At 46.0% G+C, this 22753-nt stretch overlaps 1 protein-coding gene across 5 annotated transcripts in view; it reads right to left on the bottom strand.

The window, feature by feature from the left end:
- Nucleotides 1–21223, bottom strand: part of kmr (pleckstrin homology domain-containing family A member kramer) — a 64740-nt gene extending 43517 nt beyond the window's left edge. For 3 of the 5 annotated variants that reach the window (XM_089565252.1, XM_089565259.1, XM_089565264.1), the window contains exons 1-9: nt 20785–21223; nt 19847–19896; nt 19723–19754; nt 18826–18962; nt 16127–16227; nt 13122–13237; nt 11044–11902; nt 9486–9843; nt 282–4166 (exon numbers count right to left, since the gene is read on the bottom strand). In XM_089565252.1, coding sequence (XP_089421378.1) covers nt 282–4166; nt 9486–9843; nt 11044–11902; nt 13122–13237; nt 16127–16227; nt 18826–18962; nt 19723–19754; nt 19847–19861 — 5503 coding nt within the window. In that variant the 5' untranslated portion in view covers nt 19862–19896; nt 20785–21223. The remainder of the gene's footprint in view (nt 1–281; nt 4167–9485; nt 9844–11043; nt 11903–13121; nt 13238–16126; nt 16228–18825; nt 18963–19722; nt 19755–19846; nt 19897–20784) is intronic. The other 2 variants (XM_089565254.1, XM_089565265.1) reach the window with 2 other exon arrangements.
- Nucleotides 21224–22753: the final 1530 nt, after the last annotated feature.

Raw genomic sequence — 22753 nt, 5'->3', positions numbered from 1 at the left:
GAAAAAAAAAAGAAACAAACAAAATAGCATAAACAACGCAGAGAACAAAGGCTGTCATTTGCTCACAGCTGGATTTGCTCACAGCTGGATCAAGCAACAAAAACAAACAGCAGCACAAAGCCACTGGCTGGGAAATTGCGTCTGACATGCACACCAGAAAAACAAATGAGGCCATGCGGGTGGGGGGTATTTGCGGAGCAAGGTTGTAATGGAAAATGCTGGGTAAGCCTGTTCACAAAATGAGAAACAGCGAACTTGGCTTAAGGAGAAAATGCAGTTACCTGGATCAACTCGGGTGCTGCTACGATTGGGACAGGAGGAGGCATCCTCTTGGCGCTCAGGCGAGGAGAGCTTGAGTGACGAAAGGCTGGCGCTCAGTGAACCCACCTGCTGTGCAAAGTCGCCAACACCCCCCGCCGTCTTCATCGGCCTCTCAGGCTGAAGCTGCTGTCCAGGCGTCGACTTCCCCAGGAGCCTCAGCGGATCGTTCAGCATACCAGCAGCCACAAACTCTCGGCACAGGTCTTCACCGTCGTATATACTGTGTTTCGCCGGTGACACCTGTGGACTGGCTCCACTTAGAGGCTTCGGAGGCGACGCCTGCGTACGGGCACTCCCAAACCCCACATTCTCATAGTAAGGTTCATCCTGACAGTCCATCGTTATCACGGGTGTCTTGCTGCGGCTTGCATGATGTTCTGCTACTGCCGGCGAGCTGTCAATGATGTCTTCCAGCGAGCGGGACAGACGCCTTGGCAGCATTCTCCCAGGGCTCCGAGACCGGCTGCCGCTTTCTTCGGAGTCGAGTCTGTCGGGGGGACTCCCGTGCTCCTCGGACATGGCTTGGCTTTTCTCCGATGCCTGCTGTTTGCAGCGCATGTGACTGAGCACTGAGCGCGACATATGGGACGTCTTCTCGAGCGTGTGGCCAGCGACATACTTGTTGCGCTCTGCGTCAGAGAACTTGCGGGTGTTGGCCGGGTGGAGCAGTCCACGCAGTGTGTTCTCCAGATCAGCTGCCGACTGTGGTTCGCTAAGCGTCCGAGTGTGACTTACACCGCCCAGCGCCGCAGGAGTGGAGATCTTGTTGACCTTTCGACCGACGTGGTCCTTGGAATGAGACGACAAGGGTGTCACGTCACGAGTGTTGTTGAGCATGTTTGGTGCTGTGCGCGACTGTTGACTAGCTGGCCGCACTGGCGGACTCCCAATAGCCCCAAGTTTGTCGCCAAAGATGTCAGAGTAGTAGTACGGTGCACTGTTGTTGCTACTGTTCAGTGCCTTATTGGAGTTGGATTCTGAGACCACACTCCGAACTTCTGATGGCAGCACATCAGGCGCAGTAGATAAGAGAGGTGACGAAACCTGGCTGAAGTTTCCCTGTGTCGACATACCACGAGGCGGGGTGTCCGTACTATTAGTTTTTAGCACAGAGCTTGTCAAGCTTGAGCCAGCCTCACTTGAGCTAGTCTCCCCATCGAGGCTCTTCAACAAGCCAATGCTGGTGGGCCTGCTCTCAGTCTGGTAACAAGGAACTTTGGCAAATGCCTCAGAGCTTATCTTGGAGGTTGACAACGTGGTCGTTGTCGCAAACGAGACAAATTTCGAAGACTGGCTGGCAACACGCTTTTCAGACTCTTTCGAAGTGTCTGCACTTTGCATTGATGATGCTGCATCCTCTGCCTTTCTGAATGAGTATTTTGTGGAATGTGACGCGTAAACGGGCAAGTAAGGTTGTGCTGGAGACCGAAGAGGCAGGCCCGACATGTGATCGTTAAGAATTTCCTTCTGATAGCTAGGCAGAGACGATGTCGCAGTGTCAAAGTCAGCCCGACTGGCCTCATCATCTGCATCTGAAGCTCCAGAGTCCTTGACTTCTTCGTGGTGCAACAAGTCTGGAATGGCTTTCTTCACCAACTGCTTGCTTCCATCTTTTAGATAAAGCTCGTGGCTTTTCACCTTATCAGGTGGCTTGCTCTCGGGCTGCGAAGGCATCAGACGATATGGTTCTTCGTAAACAGGTGGGCTTTCCCCTTTAGGCTGGACAGCGTTCCCGGAACTGGTGTATGGCATTGTGTGCGACTCTTCCACGATCTGCTGGACTTGCTCGTAAATGTTTTCTGTAGAACCATCACTGCTTGATCCCGAGCTCTCGGCTTTCAGAATTTGGCAAGCCAGCGATGACTTTCCATACGACTCGTGCGCGTAGCTAGTGACAGGCAGCATGGGCTCATTGTAGACGGGCTCCTCAAGTGAACAACCAGGACTGAGATCAACATTCATGGAAACGTAGTCTGCCTCACTTGTCAGCCAGCCCATTGGAAGATAGTGAGCTTCGGTGGGCTTGGTTTGCAGTGTGCTGGTGGGAGGGGACTGCTGCGGGCAGTGCCTAAGCACAGGCGCGGGGTCAGACTTCGACACAGCCTCTTGGCGAAGCTGCTCAGCATACGCCGACTGGGTGTTTTCCTTGCTCAGCTCGGCGCTTCTGTGAAGGCTTGCCAAAATTGATGAGCTGCCATACTTAGTGAGCGAATCAATCTTAGCTGCATCAGCTGCACTGGTCCTGAACTCAACGTCCCGCTGACTTTCCGTATTGCAAGCCAGTGGTGTGGTTGTCTCACCAAAGCGCCTCTTGTCCTCCGCCTCCCAGTCCTCTTGGCCAATTTCGGCAGCAAGCTTGGGACTCTTCTCAAGGTCTTTAGGCTCAAAGCACTTTATTCTGTCCTGCACTATGTTTGTGGGCGGAGCTTCCTTTTTCTTTTGGTATGCAGCGCGCATTTCTTCAAAGCTGGAGCTTCCGATGGGCGTCTTCACTTCGGTAGCTTCGGAAAACTTGTCGGCGTCGGTGCCAAGGTCTTTCAATGTCGACTGTGCAGGGTTCTTAGAGGGGGGCTGACGATCCCTCACATACGTTCGATTTGGCCGCAGGGTGCCTTGGAAAAGCTCGGGGCTCTGGTCCCCAGGCGTCTGGCACTCACAGGATGCTTCAAACACAGAGTTGTTGCTCGTTGATTGGAAAGAGAGATCAAGGTTATCGGGAAGAGGCAAGCCAACGTCTTTGTCAAGTTGCCACTGTGGGCTTTTCGGCGTGGCCGAGCTTCTCCGGTAGCGGCTGTCAAATGTCTCTGTTTCAACTGCACCACTGCCACTACTCTCCAAGTCAGAAACAGAACCCAGAAGCGTCTTCGAAGCAGGCTGCTTCGGATAAAACATCTGCGAAGCTTTGTAGTAGTCTTCCTTTCTGATGTAAAATGCTTCCTCTTCATTGGCACTCTTTTTAGCAGGCTGCTGTGGTGGCCGAAGAGAAGATCCGGGGCTGTCTTTGTGACGCCACATATCAGCATTGCCATAGAGCTTTTCCTGAGGCACGCTGGGTCGTGTACTAGAGAGGCCCCAGTCAGATCTTGAAAGACTGCCCTCGTGATCTGTGGCACTGCGTTCATCAGACGACAAGCGTGCGCTGTGACGTCCAAGGGTACCTCTCAAGTCCTGAGCGCTGCCATCCTGGGCGGCCATGAATGGTCTACTGCGTGACGCGTTCTTCTCCTCAAGAAACAGTGAGTCGTCATTTTGCTGCCTTAACCGTGAGGAAGGATTTGGCGAAGAATAATCCCTCTGCCTGGCTTCCTCGTGCTCATTCACCTGCGGGATCCTTTCCCTGCTGACATGGCTGTTTGCAGCTGTGCTCTGGTTGCCTCGCTGCACGAGAATGTTAGTTGGGCTCAGCTGCCTGTCAGAATGGGTGTATGTGGTGGTGGTGTCGTATAAATTCGGGCGGCTGGTTTCAGCGTAAGACTTGTTGTGGTCTTCGCTGGAATACGGCTTCTCAAATGGACTGAAGGCACGTAGGTGACTCGTATTGTGAGGGTCGCGATGCTGACTGTACGAAGGTGGGGTTTCGCTGTGAATGTCTGCTGGGCCCTGCTCCATTCTTGTCAAGGACTGGTTCCAGTTAGTGCCCGCTTGTTCACGCTGCAAAGGCGGCTGCCTTTTGTCATTGTTTGGTTGAATCAGACAAGAGCGCAAAGGTTTCTGGCCTTGTGTGCCTGGAGGTGTGTAAGTTTTTTGCTGGTTTTCGTGAAAAAACTCGGGATCACAACGAAGGTTTCGCAAGTTTACGTAGTCCGGGCTGTCGCTGTACCTCACTGGCGAAGCCTTTGTGTGTTCTTCTCATTTCCGAATGGTATTAAAGAACCAGGGTGGAGGGAGTGGGAACAAACAAAAACAAAACACAAAATGGGTTCAGCAGAAGAAAACTTAACCATGCATTATGACCAACCACAACAACAACAAAACAGATGGGTGCCCTAGTACAAAACGTTATTACGAACAACACAGTGGACAACAGACCATGCTAGAACTGCAGAATTTCACAAACAAACAAGACCCAATCATTCTTGAGATTTGAATGGATGGGAATATGGGCACGTGCTGATGGCTATGCATGTGGCCAGCAACATGCATTCTTTTCAATGCAGTCAACAAACCAAAAAAGCTGAAAAACTTATTTTCCTTTCACTACAGCAATAGTGCAAAGGAGGAAGGAAAGAGCACATAAATATTTGGGAGTGCATTATTCTAAATAAAGCCTCACCTATGGTTTAATGCACCCATCTCTAAGTTTCAATTCTTCTCTTATCTTTTACTCTCCTAATATTACAGCATGGTAACTTGCTTGCTTAAACTTCATGTCATCAAGAAAACTAGGAAAAAACATAAAAGAGGCAATACACATACGCAAAATTGTCATACACCTGTCATGCAAATGACATACCACTGTCCCCCTTAGTTCATGCCTTCAATTTGCTGCACTGTTTAATGAGGCCAATAGTGCAAGTTTTTCAAGTCTGCCTATATGCATCTTCTTATGAACTGTAAATTTTTCACAGCCTTTGCTTTTATATCACCAAGTGCTAGCATTAAATTTTTGTAGCAAGATAGCGTCACTAAACGTTCATTCACAGACTTCAATGCAGCACAATTCAGTTCATAGCACTGACAGTTGAAATCAGAAGAAGCCACACGAAAAAGGCAATTCAGCAAACTTGAGTAACTACTTGCATGCATGGCTGCTGGGTGTCAAATCAAATGTTGCTGCTTACAGCTGGCCGTCATTCGATATATCAACACACATCTCCCATCGCTCTTCAACCACTTGTGTCACTCTAACAAAAAATAAAATGCTACAGGCAGCGCAGTGGACTGCATCTCACATAACTGCCTCATGTTTGAATAGAAACATACTAATGTATGTCATATGAGGCAAACTAAAATACAGTAGAACCTCGCTATAGTAAACTCTGTTATAGTAAAACTTCGGATAAAGTGAAGATACGGTCCCATTTCACCTTCCGTAGACGACTGTACATATTGTTTCGGTTATAGTAAAGATATTGTTTTGAAGAAACGGGTATAATAAAGAGTGTCTGGCCACGGCGATGTACTTCTTGAGGAATGATGACATTGCGGCATGTGCGAAGTCCAGGATCGCAATGCAAATAGACACCGAATGCGCTCTTTAAGGTGGCTTCGCCACCAAGCTAGAGAGGCGCGAGGAGAAGCCAACTTTTTGGCAACCTTGAGGCCGTGAGGGAAAGTGTGCGGCACGCACGGAAAAAGTAAAGTAAAGCTGGCTTTGAACGTAGAAAGAAGGCGTCACGGGTCGCTAATAAAGGTAAGCCAGTAAAAATACAGTGAGAAGTGCAAACGGGAAGAATAGGGCATGGGTTCCTAGCACAGCAGCGCGAAGCACGGGGAAGCAGCCCCAAGAAGTGGAGGCTCGGCGGAACTGCATAGGCGGTTTTGCCGCATTTCACTTTGTAGCGCGCATTTCTCAACTACTGCCCCTTAAATGATGCTGAAGACACAGAAGAAGACGTCGTATCATGGATGGCTTTGGTTTTCACATGGAATCAAACTCGCTTCATTTTTGTGGCCATGTTGTATCCGTGTAAATGCGGTACTTCCATGTCGAAAACGTGATAACTGATAATAAATAATTATCCCATAAATGGACGATAAGAGCAGGAAGTAAGGTATTTCTGAATGTTTTTTTTTTTTAAACAACAGTTCGTGCTTGGTAAGCAGCCAAAGAGCATAGTCAGCCATGCCATCATCAACAACTGATAGAGTAAAGACCTTGATATATAGTAGATTTCTGCTGGTCCGACCTACTTTACTGTAGAGGGGTCCTACTGTAAACCCAACGCATGTGCTTAGAGCTTCATGACGAAAAATAAAAGTCTATCTGTTCCACCACCTGATGAGAGACTTTTAGCACGCCTAGTCATAAGCTATACCAAAATGGACAGAGCAAGTTGAAGGCATACTAACAACAAGCAAATAGTAGAAGGCTACTATGAGTTCTCACCTTAAAGGAGTAAAGACATCAAATTTTGGTTGCATGTTTTCTTCTTTGCTATGATGCGTAAGACATCACTGTACATGGAACACCAGTGCTACTCACCTAAGACCTTAAAGGGACACTGAGGAGAAATTGAAGTTGGCTTGTATCGACAGAATACCAGCTCCTGATTACAAAAACGCCACTCATACTAACAACAAAGCTCTTGTAACGTAGAAACGAGCAAGAACCAAAATGCAGGTATCGCCGCCACAGGCCGAACTCGCAAGTACAAGCGTGATGACGTCATAGGACAAAGCAGTGTTGCTAGAACCAATGGTTCTAGCAACTCTAGGACCCGATAGGCCACAAATCCCTGAGGCGCAGCCAATGCATGCGCAAATGTCCTTGACGTCGCCAGATGGCGCCACGTGCCCGGCAGCTACGCACGCTCCTGAAGCATCGGGACCAATCAGCGCCTGTTTTCCGGCAGTAGGCGGGCTCCCGGTATTCCGCTAGCGGTAACAAGGTACACGGTATGCTAAATTTGTCTATTTGCAAGAACTTCGTAGACGACTTCGAGAAAGAGATCCATCGTAACGCTGGCAAAATGCCAGTGCAAACGTAATCGAAGCGACTGTAGCGACGGCCGCAATAGCCGATAGATGCCTTCAACGTCCGGCCGGCGGTAGCTTTCTTTTCGGCTGCTGCTAGGCCGCATTATGCTAGCCACCATAGCCGCACTGCTGGCAGCCAGAAATCACGGAGCCTGTGGTACGTCATGCGCACGTCATGTTTCACATCACTTAGTCCTGTGTCGTCATAGGAGAATCTCAAGTTTGAATCAGAGCGGCGGGAAAAACTTTTTCAACTTCGAATCCAAATTTCTTAGAAATAAATGCATCTTTCGCTGCCGGCCAAGTGGCAACAAAGCCATGACATGCCGAACTATCGGATTTTGATATAAAAAAAATATTAATAGTGCTCTCCTCAGTGTCCCTTTAAACAATTTACAACTGAATTTCTTCTTCCACCTGTTTCAGTTTCAACAATCAAGCGAAGGCTATAACGTCAAAAGGTTAGCATAGGTCTTGTGAGGCATGAAGGAAACTACAATAGAATTGCTGCTTCTCCACTTGTGATTCCAACTTTTGAGGCAGTCTGGCTTTAGCATTGCAGTGAAATAAAACAATGAAGCAGCGATTACATCGCAGTTGTTTTTCATGCCTCAAATGACCTATACTGACCCTTGATATCAAAGCCACCGCTTGGCTGTTGAAACCGAAACATGTGAGAGAAAAAAAATTTGATTATAAATTATTTAGTGATAGTAGGTGAACACCCCACAGTGATCCATGAATACAAATGTCCATGTATACAAAGAAGAAAACTGCGAGACATCCCCAAATTCGTCAGTCACAAATAAGTTGATGCGGTGCAACACACACACACACTGGAGTCAAGAGATGTGATTTTTATGTTGCCGCTAAGTCAGCTGAGCGCATTGACTGATCACACCCGTGTCACATAATACAGTAAATTCCTGTTAAGACAAACTCAGTTAAGATGAATTCTCGGATAAGATGAACAATATGAGGACATCTGGTTGGTTTCTGACAGAATTCAATGTAAAAGAAAACTGCTTAAGAAAAACTGTTTCGGGAGTTTTTCAGTTAAGACCAACGTTTGCAGAAACCTTGATACAAGGCAACCCTCAAAACAACACCATTTTCAAGCATTCAAAGCAAGACTGTTTCATGCCCTCACTGTTCAGTTCACTTCATGCATAGCAAAGAATAAATTTTCTAGTATTTGCAATTATCCTTTAACTGCAAGGCCATTTTATTCATTGTTTTAATGTAAAATATATTTAGGCACACCCCGCGTGCTCACATATATATTCTGGGAGCACTTCTTTTACGACACGCTTTTGATATGCCAAACGAATTTTTCTGGTTCCTTCAAGTTTTCCCAAAAGGGAGTCTACTGACTCAGTTTTAAATAGAATGTGCAACAACGGCAAAGCTAGCTCACCCCTTCGTGCTGGCTAAAAAGGAGTAGCTCAAAGTTCTTGGCAGATAGAAGCTCCGCTTCCCAAAGCGAAAAAGTTAAGCTAACGTAGTCCCAGAAGTATAGTGTTCTAAACAAATCTAAGCCAGACATGATTTCTGGGTGGAGTCAGAATACCTAACCAAAGCCTCTTCGCGACTGCATTAAAAGGAAAGAGAGCGATGGCAAATGGCTGCATGAGAGGCTGTTTGCTAAACGATTTTACTTCAGGGTAAACATGCTCCAATATAGCATAAGGACAAACTGTCATCAAAAGGCATGCCAAGTTGCACTCAGCCTTCTCCAGGCTGCTGTAAGTGCATCGTGAAGTGCACTAAGTATCGCGCAAAGGCTACACCAGTGCTCATCCCCCTCTGGCATGTGAGAGCACTATCAGAGAAAAGAATTTGACATTATAATTAACATTCTCGCTCACTGAAGCCACTGCTTTGGTTTGGTTTGGTTTATGGGGTTTAACGTCCCAAAGCGACTAAGGCTATGAAAGACGCCGTAGTGGAGGGCTCCGGAAATTTCGACCACCTGGGGTTCTTTAACGTGCAGTGGCATCGGCATCGCACAGTACACGGGCCTCTAGAATTTCTCCTCCAAAGAAATTCAACTACCGCGGCCGGGATCGAACCCGCGTCTTGCGGGTCAGCAGCCGAGCACCATAACCACTGAGCCACCGCGGCGGCTGAAGCCACTGCTATCATTTGTGATGAACGACACTAAAATTTCAAATAAACATGAAATTTTTGCCCTGAGGAACTACTAATCACATCCCATTATTTGCACACCAATTTGAATGAACTTCATTAAAAAGCTCACAGGATAGTTACGAGTCTGTAATGCTAATGTTCAGTGCTAGCAGGCATGGGGGATGGGGAGGAATTTCAGAAAACTGGATTTAGTTCGCCGGGAGGAGTGGGGAGTGGTTATGCGTTCGAAGTCCTTATCTAATTCTCTCAATCTCGAGGTGCAGGGGAGGAATTTGTTTATGCGTGGACGATCTACAACATAAAACTGGGGCAAGATTTACTAACAACTAATGCAGTGAAAGTTTGCAAGAACAGGCAAAGCGAAGCAAACTTACGGATCAGGTCTGGTCCAGGCGGCGCAAACGTCTCCTGGGCCCGGCCCACAGGTGCGCCACGCGGTGTTTCTGCGGCGAAGAAGTGGCCTCCTGGTGAGCTGTCCGTTGGCCTGGAGCCCTCGGAAGCCCGCCTCCGATACTCCTCGGGCAGTGGGGGGCGTTCGGGGGGCAGTGAGGAGGACGAGCTGGAAGGGACGGGCGTCTTGCGAAGCACGGCCGACTGCAGCTCGTGAGGAGAAGGCACCGTGTGACGGTGCTGCTGCTGCTGTTGCTGCTGCTGCTGGCCGGGCTTCTTGCAGAGGGGAGACTGCAGCATGCGCTGCTTCCACTCCAAAAGCCTCTTCATGGACTGTTCCTTCTATGCCAATGCGGGAAGCACCAAAAAGGTTTTTCACCTTCATCAGCAGCAGCACTGGCCGAGCTATGTACACTGTGTAACGAAGACCTCTCCAACTGATCACCAATTCACACTGCACTCCACCCTATTCTCCCCACTTTCCAAACTCAACCGCCCACCTGACTCTTCCGCCCTCCTGATAAAACAAGGAACCATTGGTTATCAGCTTTCCGCATTACATGACCTGGCTATGTCCACATCCTCTTGACCTCAACTAGGATATCATACGCTCCCATTAGTTCCCCAACCCACTCTGCTCTCTTCCTGTCTACTAGTGTTGCGCCTATTATAGTCCTTTCCATAGCTTGCCATGCTGTCCAACCTATGAAATTTTTTACGCATTGCTTGAAATGTTAATTGTGTTTCCAACCAGCTTATAAAAGTGAGAGCAAAAGAGAAAGCAAACTGTTTGGTGGCAAAAGCACACATGAGGATCTTGAAGTCAACTATTCAATCGTTAACACCCGTGCTTGCAAAATGGAAAAAGAGCTCAACAACAGCGCAAGTAACAAGCAAAGCCAGTGGTCACTCAATCTAGTCCCATAGTTTACGTGCTGCCCCTATTCATGCCCAGTGCCATGCCATATTCCAGTTTGCTGGTTAATGCAACGAAAACACTGTGAGCCCAGCAGTGGATGAGCTATCTTACATTGTTGTGTCTTACAGCAGAACACAGAACCAACAACACAGTGCAAGTACAGAAAACCAAAATGAAAATGAACTTGATGTACTGTCTTTGCCAAAGGAAACCAGGCAATGAAATTTGTTTGTCATCCGTATAGTGGAGACCTTAGGCACCCCTAGAGACCAGAGGGTTCGGAATAAAGGTGAGGACAAAGGCTCTCCTTGTATTACAATAAGTGCTCTGAAACACGGCTAAGAAAAAAAACCCCGTTGCCTGCTTACTTTTGACCATCACGGTATATGTTTGCTATGCAACCAGCGAATGTCAGTTCACACAGAGATTATATGCTAAAGACTAAATGCTGCTGGCTATTTTCATTTATGAAACAAATGGAACAGAAATCTACTACGCTTCCATTTAGTGGAATTAGGAAAACAGGTAGGCCAAAAAGAACCAATAGGGAAGGTCATTCTGCTTGACATAAATGAATTCACTTTGCAGAAAAAGTCACCAACTAGCTGCAAAACGGAACTCACGTGAGCTGCCTTCTTGCTCTGCACTGCACTCCCGGGGCTTCCCCCTGCCCCCTTGGCTGGTGATGGCGATGTCCCAAACTGTGGCTGATCATGAAATGCATTCGACTGTGGCACAGTCTCCATGGTGCGAGACCTCCACTGTTGCTGCTGCTGCTGCTGTTGATGCCCTCGCCATTCCCGCGCCTCATCCTCATCTTCCCAGTCGTAATGAGCCATGCTGGACTTGGGGCGAGGTTTTGTAGCAATGGCAGGAGCGCTCCTCTTGCGAAAATAGAGCTCCCCGTCGTCGTCCGCACCGCAGTCATCGTCCCGCTCCAAGAAGTCGGCCGAGCGGGGTCTCATCAACTGGTTAGTTGTCACTGAGTTTGCCAGATTGTCTCCGTAGTGGGCCGAAACGGGCCGACCTGCGTAGGCTGGCAAAGGCTCCTGGGCCCCGTAGAAGTCGTAGCCCTCGTAGCTGTTGTATCCGTCGTAGGCGCCACCGCTACCACTGCAACCGTCACCAGCATTTGGCGATGTCGCACCGTGTCGCAGAGGCTTTGGGGGCGCGTTGGCATATACAGGGTGGCAGGGCCGTTGTCGCGGAGCAGCGGGCGGAGGAGGACGTTGGTCGTAGATGGGGCTGCGGGTGTAGGAGCATGGATACTGATCTCCGCTGCCCAAGTAATGGCCGTCAGCCACTGCACCAGCAGAGTACGCCTCGACCTCGAAGGACTCGTCGGAGGGTCGTTGAGCATGATGCTGAAGGCCATGCCTCTGTGGCCCTGCGTGCTGCGGGAACTGGTAGTCAGGAGGTAGGAAGGCCTGGGCACCACCGGCTGCAGCTTGTGGTCCGTGAGGCGGTGGCAGCGCTTGGCGGCTGTGAGAGGAAAAACGACACCTTCAACTCCTGCATCATAACATTTGTTCCTTCATGAACTCCTTGTAGCTGCAATTCACAGACAGGCAAGCTGAAAACGGCGCGGTAAATTGCGTTTAACGTTCCGAAGCAACTCAGGCTATAAGGAACCCCGTAGTGGAGGGCTCCGGATTAATTTAGTCCAACTAGGGATCTTTAATGTGCAACGACATCACACAGTACACGGGTGCCACGACCGGCCTTGAACCCGAGTACTCTGACACAGCAGCTGAGCGTCCTAACTGCTGAGCCACCGCGGATTGAAACCTACCATGGTGGAATATATTTTGTGCCTATTTTCGATCACATGACCTCTTCAAGCAGGTGCTAAGAAGGGTACCACCCTTGACTATGTATGGTGAAAAAAAAGTGCATGGATCGTGGTTACCATTAAAAGTCCAGTTACTCCTAATCTATTCTCACACTGTTCTCACAAGTTTCTCTACCTTACCACTCCAATGACTCTTAAAAGACGAGCTGAGGAACACCACACGCCTTGGCTTTGATCTTTTCGTGCCTAGCATGCATGCAAAAATGAGCAAAGTTGCTTATATTCAATACATGCAACTGATAATGACAGTCTGTAGAGCAAAACAGTCGACTATACACAGCTACAGTACGATTAGTCCCAAACTAAAGTCACTAATAGGAAAAAAGAAAGGCAGGGGGAATAAGGCATGCATGAGTTCAGGTGCTTGGGGAACTCAAAAAGCACTCCAAAGAGCCAAACGGAACCCACTGCTCTCTATTTATCCCTCAATGTTACATCTGTACTTTTCCACTGCTTGCTGTTGCATTCCCGGAATTGTTCTCACCTGTTTTTTTTTTCATAAGCTTTCAAGCTTATGAAAAAAATGTTGTCAATAAGCTGCTTTTCATAGTTTGGTAATGTGCGGCTAATTTCTTCTTGTAGGCCTACAGAGATGTCCTCCCTATTTCCAGTATCCTATTCATTGTGCTTTTCAGCCAAGCCATCCTTGTGCCATTAAAATCAAATCATCATCATCTCCAGCACCTTACTTCAAGCAGTAAAATATTGTGTGTTTAGCTTACTATTTACAAACAAATTACGAATATTCCACTATTTTGTATTCTGAAGATCTCACACATGACGATCATAAAGTGCATAAAATACCCTTCACTTGTAGCTGAATACTTTCAACAAACGAATGCGCCTTACCTTCGTTCGGTGTCCTTTTGCATGAGAGCCGCAAGGGACATGGCATTCATCCACTGGCACATACTGGCATTGTTATCAGCAGCAAAATAGTAGGTCTTGGTGTTCTGGTGCTCGGCCTGAAATATAAAATGGCTGCATGAAGCTATGTGCTGGAACCGAAAAGCGTCCTAGAACCATGCATCCACCACTTTCACTGATATTTGCACACTCACATAAAAAAGCACCTAGCACAGTGACTCATTGTAGTGAAATGCACGAGCCGAAGCTTTGTCATTTTGGCTGACTTGTTCAACTAAACACAATATGCCCAGGAAATGGATTGAATGGACCTTGTTCCATTTTGGCACCAAAAGCACAGCCAAAAAATTAGGAGCACACTTCAGCTATGCCTTAAAGGGGCCCAGAAACACAACCTTAGTTGATTGTTTTGCCTGTTGATCGCATACAGTGAGTTACAATGGTGCTAACAGCATCGGTAACACCGCGTATATTCCGTTTTTTAATATTTTAATGTCCTCCCAAAAACAAATTCATGGCTATGATGGCGTCCCCACACAGTGGCGGGTTTTAGCAGCGGATATGACATCACCTGGCGCGAGCTTGATGATTGAACAAATAGTAAATATACTGCAAATTGTGTAAAGGAATAGAGACACATTTTGTCACCTGTGGGTGTTTTATATTAGATCAACAAAAACAACTTGTTCGTCTTAGATAAAAGCCCTGCAAAGCAAGTAAAATAAAAATACACCACCAGGGGCTCTGGCATGGAAACGACGCTGCCAGTCTCAGCAATAACGAGTTACAGAGAGCAGGCAACCATGGAGTGCAAACTTCCGCGACGTGCTCTGGCAGGCTGTTTTGATTGGTTGCGCCAGGTGCCGTCATTGGGAGAGCGAAATAGGAGTGGGAAGCCCCACCAAAATCGAGTTGAGGGCAGCGTTTTGTTTGCTTGTATTTTGAAATTTCTTCATTGAATAACTCCCGTTCCTGTGCGTCGATTCCTGTAATTCTTTTTAAGTCAGCATCTGTGTGACATAAAGAATCCACCTGAAGTATAGCCGGTATCCCCCCAAGCAGTGTTTCGCGGCCCCTTCAAGGGTAGACACGATAGCGCCTTCACTTTCTTTTTTATGTATGATGACATCAGTATGCAAGCCAAACACACTTTGCCGCCGAACACGCCACAATGTGTTCACTTGGTGCCCCTCTAACACACTTGAACCAATGACCATTTGTGGCAAATGCGTTGTGTGCCTGCCTGGCACGCAAAGGGCTTGGGTTCAAACCCCAATGCTGGCGAATTTCATTTTTCATTTGAAACTCCTGATATTTCCGTCCCGTTTCTGAGGCCTTTCTTCAAACCTAGGTCACGGCAACGGCTTTTCAACCGAACGAGTTGCATACATTATCATGTAAAATCTTCTCTGAATATGCCAAATTAATTGTAAATATAATGACAACAATGAAGATGATGATTATGACGACATAGCAATTTTGTGAGTGATCACAAAATGCTGCTCTGTTCGGCGATTCCTATACATGCACTCAACACATACACAGCGCCACTCTTAGAAAGACTATAGGCATAAAATTTTCGCTTGCATGCTTTCTTTGTAATGGCTGCTGCGGTGGCTCAGCGGCTATGGTGCTCGGCTGCTGACCCGAAAGACGCGGGTTCGATCCCGGCCGCGGCGGCTGGAATTTCTTTGGAGGAGAAATTCTAGAGGCCCGTGTACTGTGCGATGTCAGTGCACGTTAAAGAACCCCAGGTGGTCGAAATTTCCGGAGCCCTCCACTACGGCGTCTCTCATAGCCTTAGTCGCTTTGGGACGTTAAACCCCATAAACCAAACCAACCTTTCTTTGTAATGATGAGTTCTACATAAATACGCATGAATCACCTGGTGGTATTCCCCTAAGAGTGATAATTAATTTACAATTGAGTTTCTTCTCAATGTTGCTTTGGATTTGGTTTCAACAACCAAATGACGGCTGCAATGTCAGGGTTTGGGTTACGTGAGGTATAGAAAAAAGTGCAATATAAGTGCTTATGCGTGGTTCTAATTACCTACAATGATTAGTGTGGCCTCCTTCAAGAACAGTAATGAAAAAATGATGTATCAGGGATTATACTGAAGCTTTTTTTTATTCCTCACATCACCTGAACCCACCTTTGACGTCAATGTCATCATTCAATTGTAGAAACCAAAACACCACAAGACAAGAAACTGAATTATATGAACTACCTAGATGTCGTAGGCAAATATCACATGGTAGAACATGTATACTAATGTGTTATGCATCATTATAAAGAAGAAGACCTGCAACTAAAATTTGATCTCTACTATAAGCCATTCATGACGAGTCATATGCCTGCCAAAAAATTTCTTCCACCCCATCCAATACTAGTGCTCAGGCAGAATAGGCCAACAGAGAGAGTCAATTTCAGACAGCCCTCAAGAATTTATCTGCTGTCGGCAGTAAATACGCCTTACAGTTTCTGAAGGCTGTGACACACGAACACACACTGCAAGATAATTCATGGCAACTGTTCACAAGTGATTCACAAGTTATAGCTTCTTAAGGTTGGCATCCACTCCTATTAAAAACACTGACAGACAATTACGAGAGTCGCTAATGCGAAGTTTGAGTGCAGCTCTTTAGACGCAAAATGCCACTAGTGGCGGGTGGCATGCTAGGTTGTTAGTCACCCTCCAGCATCTTTTCCCAGCAGCCACCTACTAGGTGGCTTTCGTTCTGTTACTTGGACAACCGATTATGCTGACAACACCGACGACAACGCAGAATGCAGGAGCGAGCACCTGTAAAGTGCACCCAAGATAGTCAATGGGGTTAACTAAAGATGTTTAAAACGAAATCAGCCAACGACACAAACTCGAAGCAATGTCATCAAAACTGATTGCTCTGGAATAAAGTCGAAGCTTAAAAGACATGTTCAAAACATGATAAGAATAAAGGAACCAAGCTTCTCATCAAACATACCACAAATGAATGCTTCAGTGAAACCTTGTCATCGGCTGTGCATGGTCTGATTTTGTAGCTTGGCAGCAGAATGGATCCCAAGCATTTTTCTTCTTCAGAACCTAAAAAAGACAACATGTGTACATTGTTTAACTGTCAGCAAAAATTTCCTCCTAAAGAGGACAAAAGCAAAATAAAACAGATTAGACAATTCCACAGTCTTTGCCAGAAAAAAAGAATGAGGTCCCAGGACAAAGGAAGTGATGTAAGCTAGACACCGTTCATTAAGAATATTGCATGGCATGATATACTATCTCAAATTTGAATGTCGACAAGTACTGTGTTACTAGCACAACAAAAACTAACACTGGAAAAGTGGCGTCTGCCACTAGAGTAAGATATGTAAGCTGCAGTAATACAGCACATAGTTCACAACTAGCATTTAAATCAGATTACACAAAACATGAGATAAAACCAGAAGAGCCTCTTTCAAGCCCAGTGGCTAAAAACCCAGTCAAGCTTAAATAGACCCCGCGGTCAACTCCATCTAATTTTTTCTTCTTAATAAAAATCGATTATGGCTCTTTCTGGTTGTGCTGATTGATGTTTTCGAGGCACCAAAAGATGCATTAATTGATGAGAAAAAGGGCATTTAAAAATTTTCCTGTCACTCAATTCAAGCTTGTGAAGGCTTCATCACCCACACCCAAAAGACTCTGTTGGTTCGTGTAACTTTACTTGCAAAATTGGCTGGTGATGGAAACACCTGTATTTAATTTTATGGCCTTTCTGAAATCTCCATTTGCTGAGAATGCCTTTGTCATTAGAATGTGGTGATTTATCGATATGGGCCAACCTTAATTAGTCTTCCGTGTTCCTTTAACATTGTAAGTCTATGCAACGAAAACAGAACAAAATTTGCAAACCTTACAATAGGAGGTACTGAGAAAAACAGAATGACTTTATGGCTAAAAACTACCTGGCTAATTGCTAATTTCTGAGCTGGCTGGCTGATTTCTGAACAACTCATAACAATAAACCTGTGTGCACATCCTCCAGCATATAAATTCAAATTAATATCAAAATTCAGTATCATTCCATCGCCTGCTGATGTAGAAGACCACTTGTACAAATTTTTTGTCGTTCCACAGGAAGGGTAACCATTTGAAATGAGTAATCTTACAGTGTCTTCTACACCCCTGGCAGGTCACAGCTTTATTTTGCATTGAGAACAGTTTTCAGAAATGCAGTTTCCATAACACTGCGAGGATTCTATATTAGTTTCCGCAAACAAGAAAATACTACCAATATTGGTACACACAGCATTGCACTTGTGACATGCGATGCTAATACAGAGATTGTATATTACTTTCCGCACAAAAGTGAATACTACCAATACTGGTACACACAGCATTGCACTTGTGACAAGCAATGCTAATATAGAGATTCTATATTTCTTTCCGCACAAAAGTAACTACTGCCAGTATCGGTACACACAGCATTGCACTTGTGATATGCAATGCTAATATAGAGCTTCTATATTACTTTCCGCATAAAAGTAAATAGTGCCAGTATCGGTACACACAGCATTGTGCTTGTGATATGCAATGCTAATATAGAGATTTTATATTACTTTCCGCACAAAAGTAAATACTGCCAGTATCGGTACACACAGCATTGCACTTGTGATATGCAATGCTAATATAGAGATTTTATATTACTTTCCACACAAAAGTAAATACTGCCAGTATCGGTACACACAGCATTGCACTTGTGATATGCAATGCTAATATAGAGCTTCTATATTACTTTCCGCACAAAAGTAAATACTACCAATATTGGTACACACATCATTGCACTTGTGACATGCAATGCTAATATAGAGATTCTATATCACTGTCCGCACAAAAGTAAATAATACCAATATTGGTACACACAGCATTGCGCTTGTGACATGCAATGCTAATATAGAGATTCTATATCACTTTCCGCACAAAAGTAAATAATACCAATATTGGTACACACAGCATTGCGCTTGTGACATGCAATGCTAATATAGAGATTCTATATTACTTTCCGCACAAAAGTAAATACTGCCAGTATCGGTACACACAGCATTGCACTTGTGATATGCAATGCTAATATAGAGATTTTATATTACTTTCCGCACAAAAGTAAATACTGCCAGTATCGGTATACACAGCATTGCACTTGTGATATGCAATGCTAATATAGAGCTTCTATATTACTTTCCGCACAAAAGTAAATACTACCAATATTGGTACACACAGCATTGCACTTGTGACATGCAATGCTAATATAGAGATTCTATATCACTGTCCGCACAAAAGTAAATAATACCAATATTGGTACACACAGCATTGCGCTTGTGACATGCAATGCTAATATAGAGATTCTATATCACTGTCCGCACAAAAGTAAATAATACCAATATTGGTACACACAGCATTGCGCTTGTGACATGCAATGCTAATATAGAGATTCTATATCACTGTCTGCACAAAAGTAAATAATACCAATATTGGTACACACAGCATTGCACTTGTGACATGCAATGCTAATATAGAGATTCTATATTACTTTCTGCACAAAAGTAAATACTACCAATATTGGTACACATAGCACTGCAATTGTGACATGCAATGCTAATATCAGTACAGAATTACAGGGTTAAAAAGCAAGAATGCTCATTCACAAACCTTTGTAATAGAACAGGCAGTAGTCTGAAAGAATGCACCACCGCTTTTTCCACTGCTTTATTGTTGCTCCTTCAAGCTTGTAGAGCCAGCCCTTGATTACGACTTCTGCCTGGTTGTCTCTTCTGACAACAGGAGACCTGCAAAAATTAAAAATATGTTGTGCTTAGTCTTAAGAGCTCAGAATTCTGATCACTCAATTCTCACCAAACCTGCACAGTTTTGCACAAGCACAAGTCATTACTCCATAAAAAATCCAGTTTGATGGTCTAGAACAGCACTCAGCATCTTGCTTGATATTTCTCAGTAACACGCAAAATACTGAACTGTGACAAAATAAAACTTATGACCGGACTTAGTTCTTTAAAAATAGTGCCATCTTGGCAGTCTCACTGTTCACTGATTGGTACCATTACCAAAATAACTGAAGGAACAAGTTTGCTCCACTGTAGCTTGTGCCATGCAATGGTGACAGTTCTTTTGATCACAGGCGTAGTTACTGAAACTAACTGTGAAACACTTATGCACCGAGTCCAACATGTAATCTTTGCAGTGTAACAACGCAGCTGAATGAACTTAAAAATGCAGCATTTTTCTGAAACACTTCTCATTTTCAGAGCTGGAAAGTGACATGTTAGTGAGATAAGAGATGGAGAAATGCGGGTCAGTGTAACAGTTCCTCGTATGTGCACAAAAGATGTCACAGATTAGGGGATTTGCTCAAGCACTGGGGCACCCAATCAGAAATCGATAAGCACAAAACACTTATCTGGCAAATGCTTAACTATGACTTAGCTTTGCTGAAGGAATCAAATACTTGAACAGACCTACAAAAACTAAATTGTAATTAAAACATAATACGTTTATGACAACAGGCGGTGAAGGAAGTAATACACCAACCGTATATTTCCCGAGAACTTTCTTCTTAGGCTCTGAAAACAGCAAAAGACGGAATCGTGTCAAAAAGAAAAGCAGGCTTCAAATGATTGTCATTCAAGAACCAATCGCAAAAGTCAAAGCTTACCTTCCTGAGCTCCATCTTTAAGAGTTCACGGGGCGCGCACACACAGGTCCCTGAAAAAGTGACATCAGATATTGAACACATGTGCTGCGATCAATGTGCGGAAGCTCGATGCTTCAGAAGACACGGCACTTATCGAGCGTAAACAAACAGGGCTATTAGGTTCCGGATCGATACGAGACGGAACAGTGCCACAGAAACACTGCTGTCCGATTTCAACTCCGACAAAAATGCAGCTCGATAGATCTAAATTTGAAAATGAAAAATCAATAAGGTCTCACGAAAGTGCGGAAGCGATTATATTATTTCGTGAGAGAAAGGAATTTTAATGAGGGGGGAAGAACACTGTTTTGAAATGCCCGCCATACGGACTATCGAGCTGTCAAAGAGCGCCCGGCTAGGTCATATTTAAACCTCTCACTAACGGTTATTGAAAAATTCGTGTTTGCAACAAACACAGATGCTTCAGCTGGGCAGGCAAATAACGGCTGTCGATACGCTTGAGCATCGAATGCCGAGCAACTCGCAACCGCTGTAAGTGATCCACAAAGAACAGCATTTACTCGGGGAATGTTTTCAAGCGAAGCCAAAGCAGAGAAGCGCTTTCGCTTCAGGAACAAGCTATGCTCCCAGCTTCTCCGACAACGCACCACATTGTAGAACTGCGTTGACCGCCTAATGATCACAAGCGCTCGGGAGCATCTCCCAGCGCTGCCCTACTTCAGCCGAGCAAAAGAAGGCAGCGCGTAATACTCGCTCTTGAGCGCACCAAACCGTGAAGACGATTGCTTTAAACTTTCGCTAGCGTGAGATTTTCTTGCGAGGAAAACTAAGAACGCCCTGTCACTTTATTAGAAATAGAAACCGTTCCGGACCGGCTCCGGGAAGAAAGAAAGAAACCGCAAGCGAAAGGGCGAATTGGCCCCGAAGCGGTTCCTCACCTTGGAAAAAATCTTGCCGCCGCGGCGGAGGCCGCCGTAATCACGGCACGGACGGAAGCTCACCGGTGTTATTGAACCCGCGCTGCCACGCTACGTTGACTCTGAACTCCGCGTGGCTCGATGCCGGTAGTTGCCGGGTTCGTCACGAACAAGCATCACGCCGACGGTCGAGCGCAACCGTAGCGACATAAAACAAGACCGCAGACCTCACCAAGAAGAATTCAGTAGTACTGTGCACCAGTCCGACGACTCGGGACATGCCATGTCGCGTACGTAAGATCCGCATAAGGTTCAGCCAGAGGACTAGGACGCCAACTTGCTACGCTTGGGGTTGTTGACACATGTGGACAAAAAAGTCTATTTTACACTCGCTGGCTGTGACAAGCTGCTACTGCCAGCCATTATGAAATTCCTGGGGGCCCCTCTTCACTCCCTGCCTCCGCCTTTCGCTCTCTCTTGTTCCAGCATTTCTGTGTTTACGTACGTCACAAGACCGGTCGCGACACCTTGCGGAGGCTTCATTGACGATGCCAAACTTTCTCGTTCGAACAGCGCACCACAGAGGGGGCGACATAAGCAAATCGCAAAACATGGCCGTGAAGCGGAGATTGGCAGATAGTTGAGGATTACTAGTGATTATCATTGATTTAGGATTAAAGCGCTGCTGGAAAAGTGGATAAAGAAGTACTTAGGATCAACGCAACTCCTATGCGTATTCCTCCCAATCTTTATTGTGCAGAGTACCGGCAGGGACGGCGCCAGGGAATTTGTAATAGTGGGGTGGCGAGAGGGGGGTGGGGCTTAAGTTTTAGATAAGTATATTATGCTTCGTTTCGATTGCCGCTAATAATTATGAAATAAACAAAACGCTGCGATAGGAGGGAGCATCGTGCACTCGCTCTCCCGCCAAGGAGCCTAATACGGGCTCTATTACGTCTTCATGATCAGCGTCTAAACGCAGCACTCGGCACTGGCCCAGGAAATTATTGGGGTGATGCCCGCCACCCCTCGCCTCCTTCGGCGCCGTCACTGGGTACCAGTTGCTTCGAGGAGACTTCAGGGGCGCACTGTCAGTGAATGTGCGGTCAAGGGCGAAGCAGTGATTGCACACGTTGGCGCCGTCATTCAGCCTCGAAGTCACTACTACGATATTCTGCACTGCTGTTCATAAATAATAAATTGGTTCAGAAAGAGAAGTACACAGTAAACTGTCCCAGCCCCGGTGGAAACCTCAGCCACGGATAGTTGAACCTCGCTATAACGAAGTTGAAGGGGCCTGACGATTGCTTCGTTATAGCCGTAGCTTCGTTGTAGCCTGTGATGACTGAGTTTGCACGGGGAATCGTCATTCCTTCGTTATATTCATTATTTCGCTATAAACCATTTGGTTATAACGAGATTCGACTGAGTGGAACCTCGTTTTAATGAAATCGAGGGGGTCCCGCGACCTCTTCGTTAGCTGTTGCCGGTATGAGTAGGGAACGTATACATGTCGCGCGCCTGGTATGAATTGAGCCGAGCGCCCCCGACGCACCCGAATATAGGTACACGAACCGAGTACATCAGCTTCGCGCCTACGCACATCGCTTATCCGTGACTGTCCTGCATTGGGAATTCGGCACCCATAAAATGGGTCTTGGAGGAATAATGCCGTAGAGGACGGGGAAAGACCTATCCGCAATAGCCCAAATTTCTAGGCGCTGAAGCCGATACAGGCTGCTTTGAAAGAGTGTACGCGGCGGCAATTTTAACATGAACACCCGTCGTGGTTGGCTTGCCCCCATTTCGCACGTGCCACTGGCCACAGCACTTCACTGCATGACGCTAAATATCCTGTGAAGAATAGATACGCCATACCGAAGGCTAACGAAGTACGAACTGAAAAGGACCCTTTCAACTGCTTTGAGGTGAAATGTTCCATTCTTGCTTCTTCTTGTTTCTTGTCCCTTTCACAGCGCAGGCGGCGGCG

This window comes from Amblyomma mixtum, chromosome 1 (assembly GCF_055824585.1).
Source record: "Amblyomma mixtum isolate Tamu chromosome 1, ASM5582458v1, whole genome shotgun sequence".
In the NCBI taxonomy this organism is placed as follows: domain Eukaryota; kingdom Metazoa; phylum Arthropoda; class Arachnida; order Ixodida; family Ixodidae; genus Amblyomma; species Amblyomma mixtum.
The sequence above is the reverse complement of the archived record's forward strand: the minus strand, read 5'-3'. Positions and strand labels throughout refer to the sequence as shown.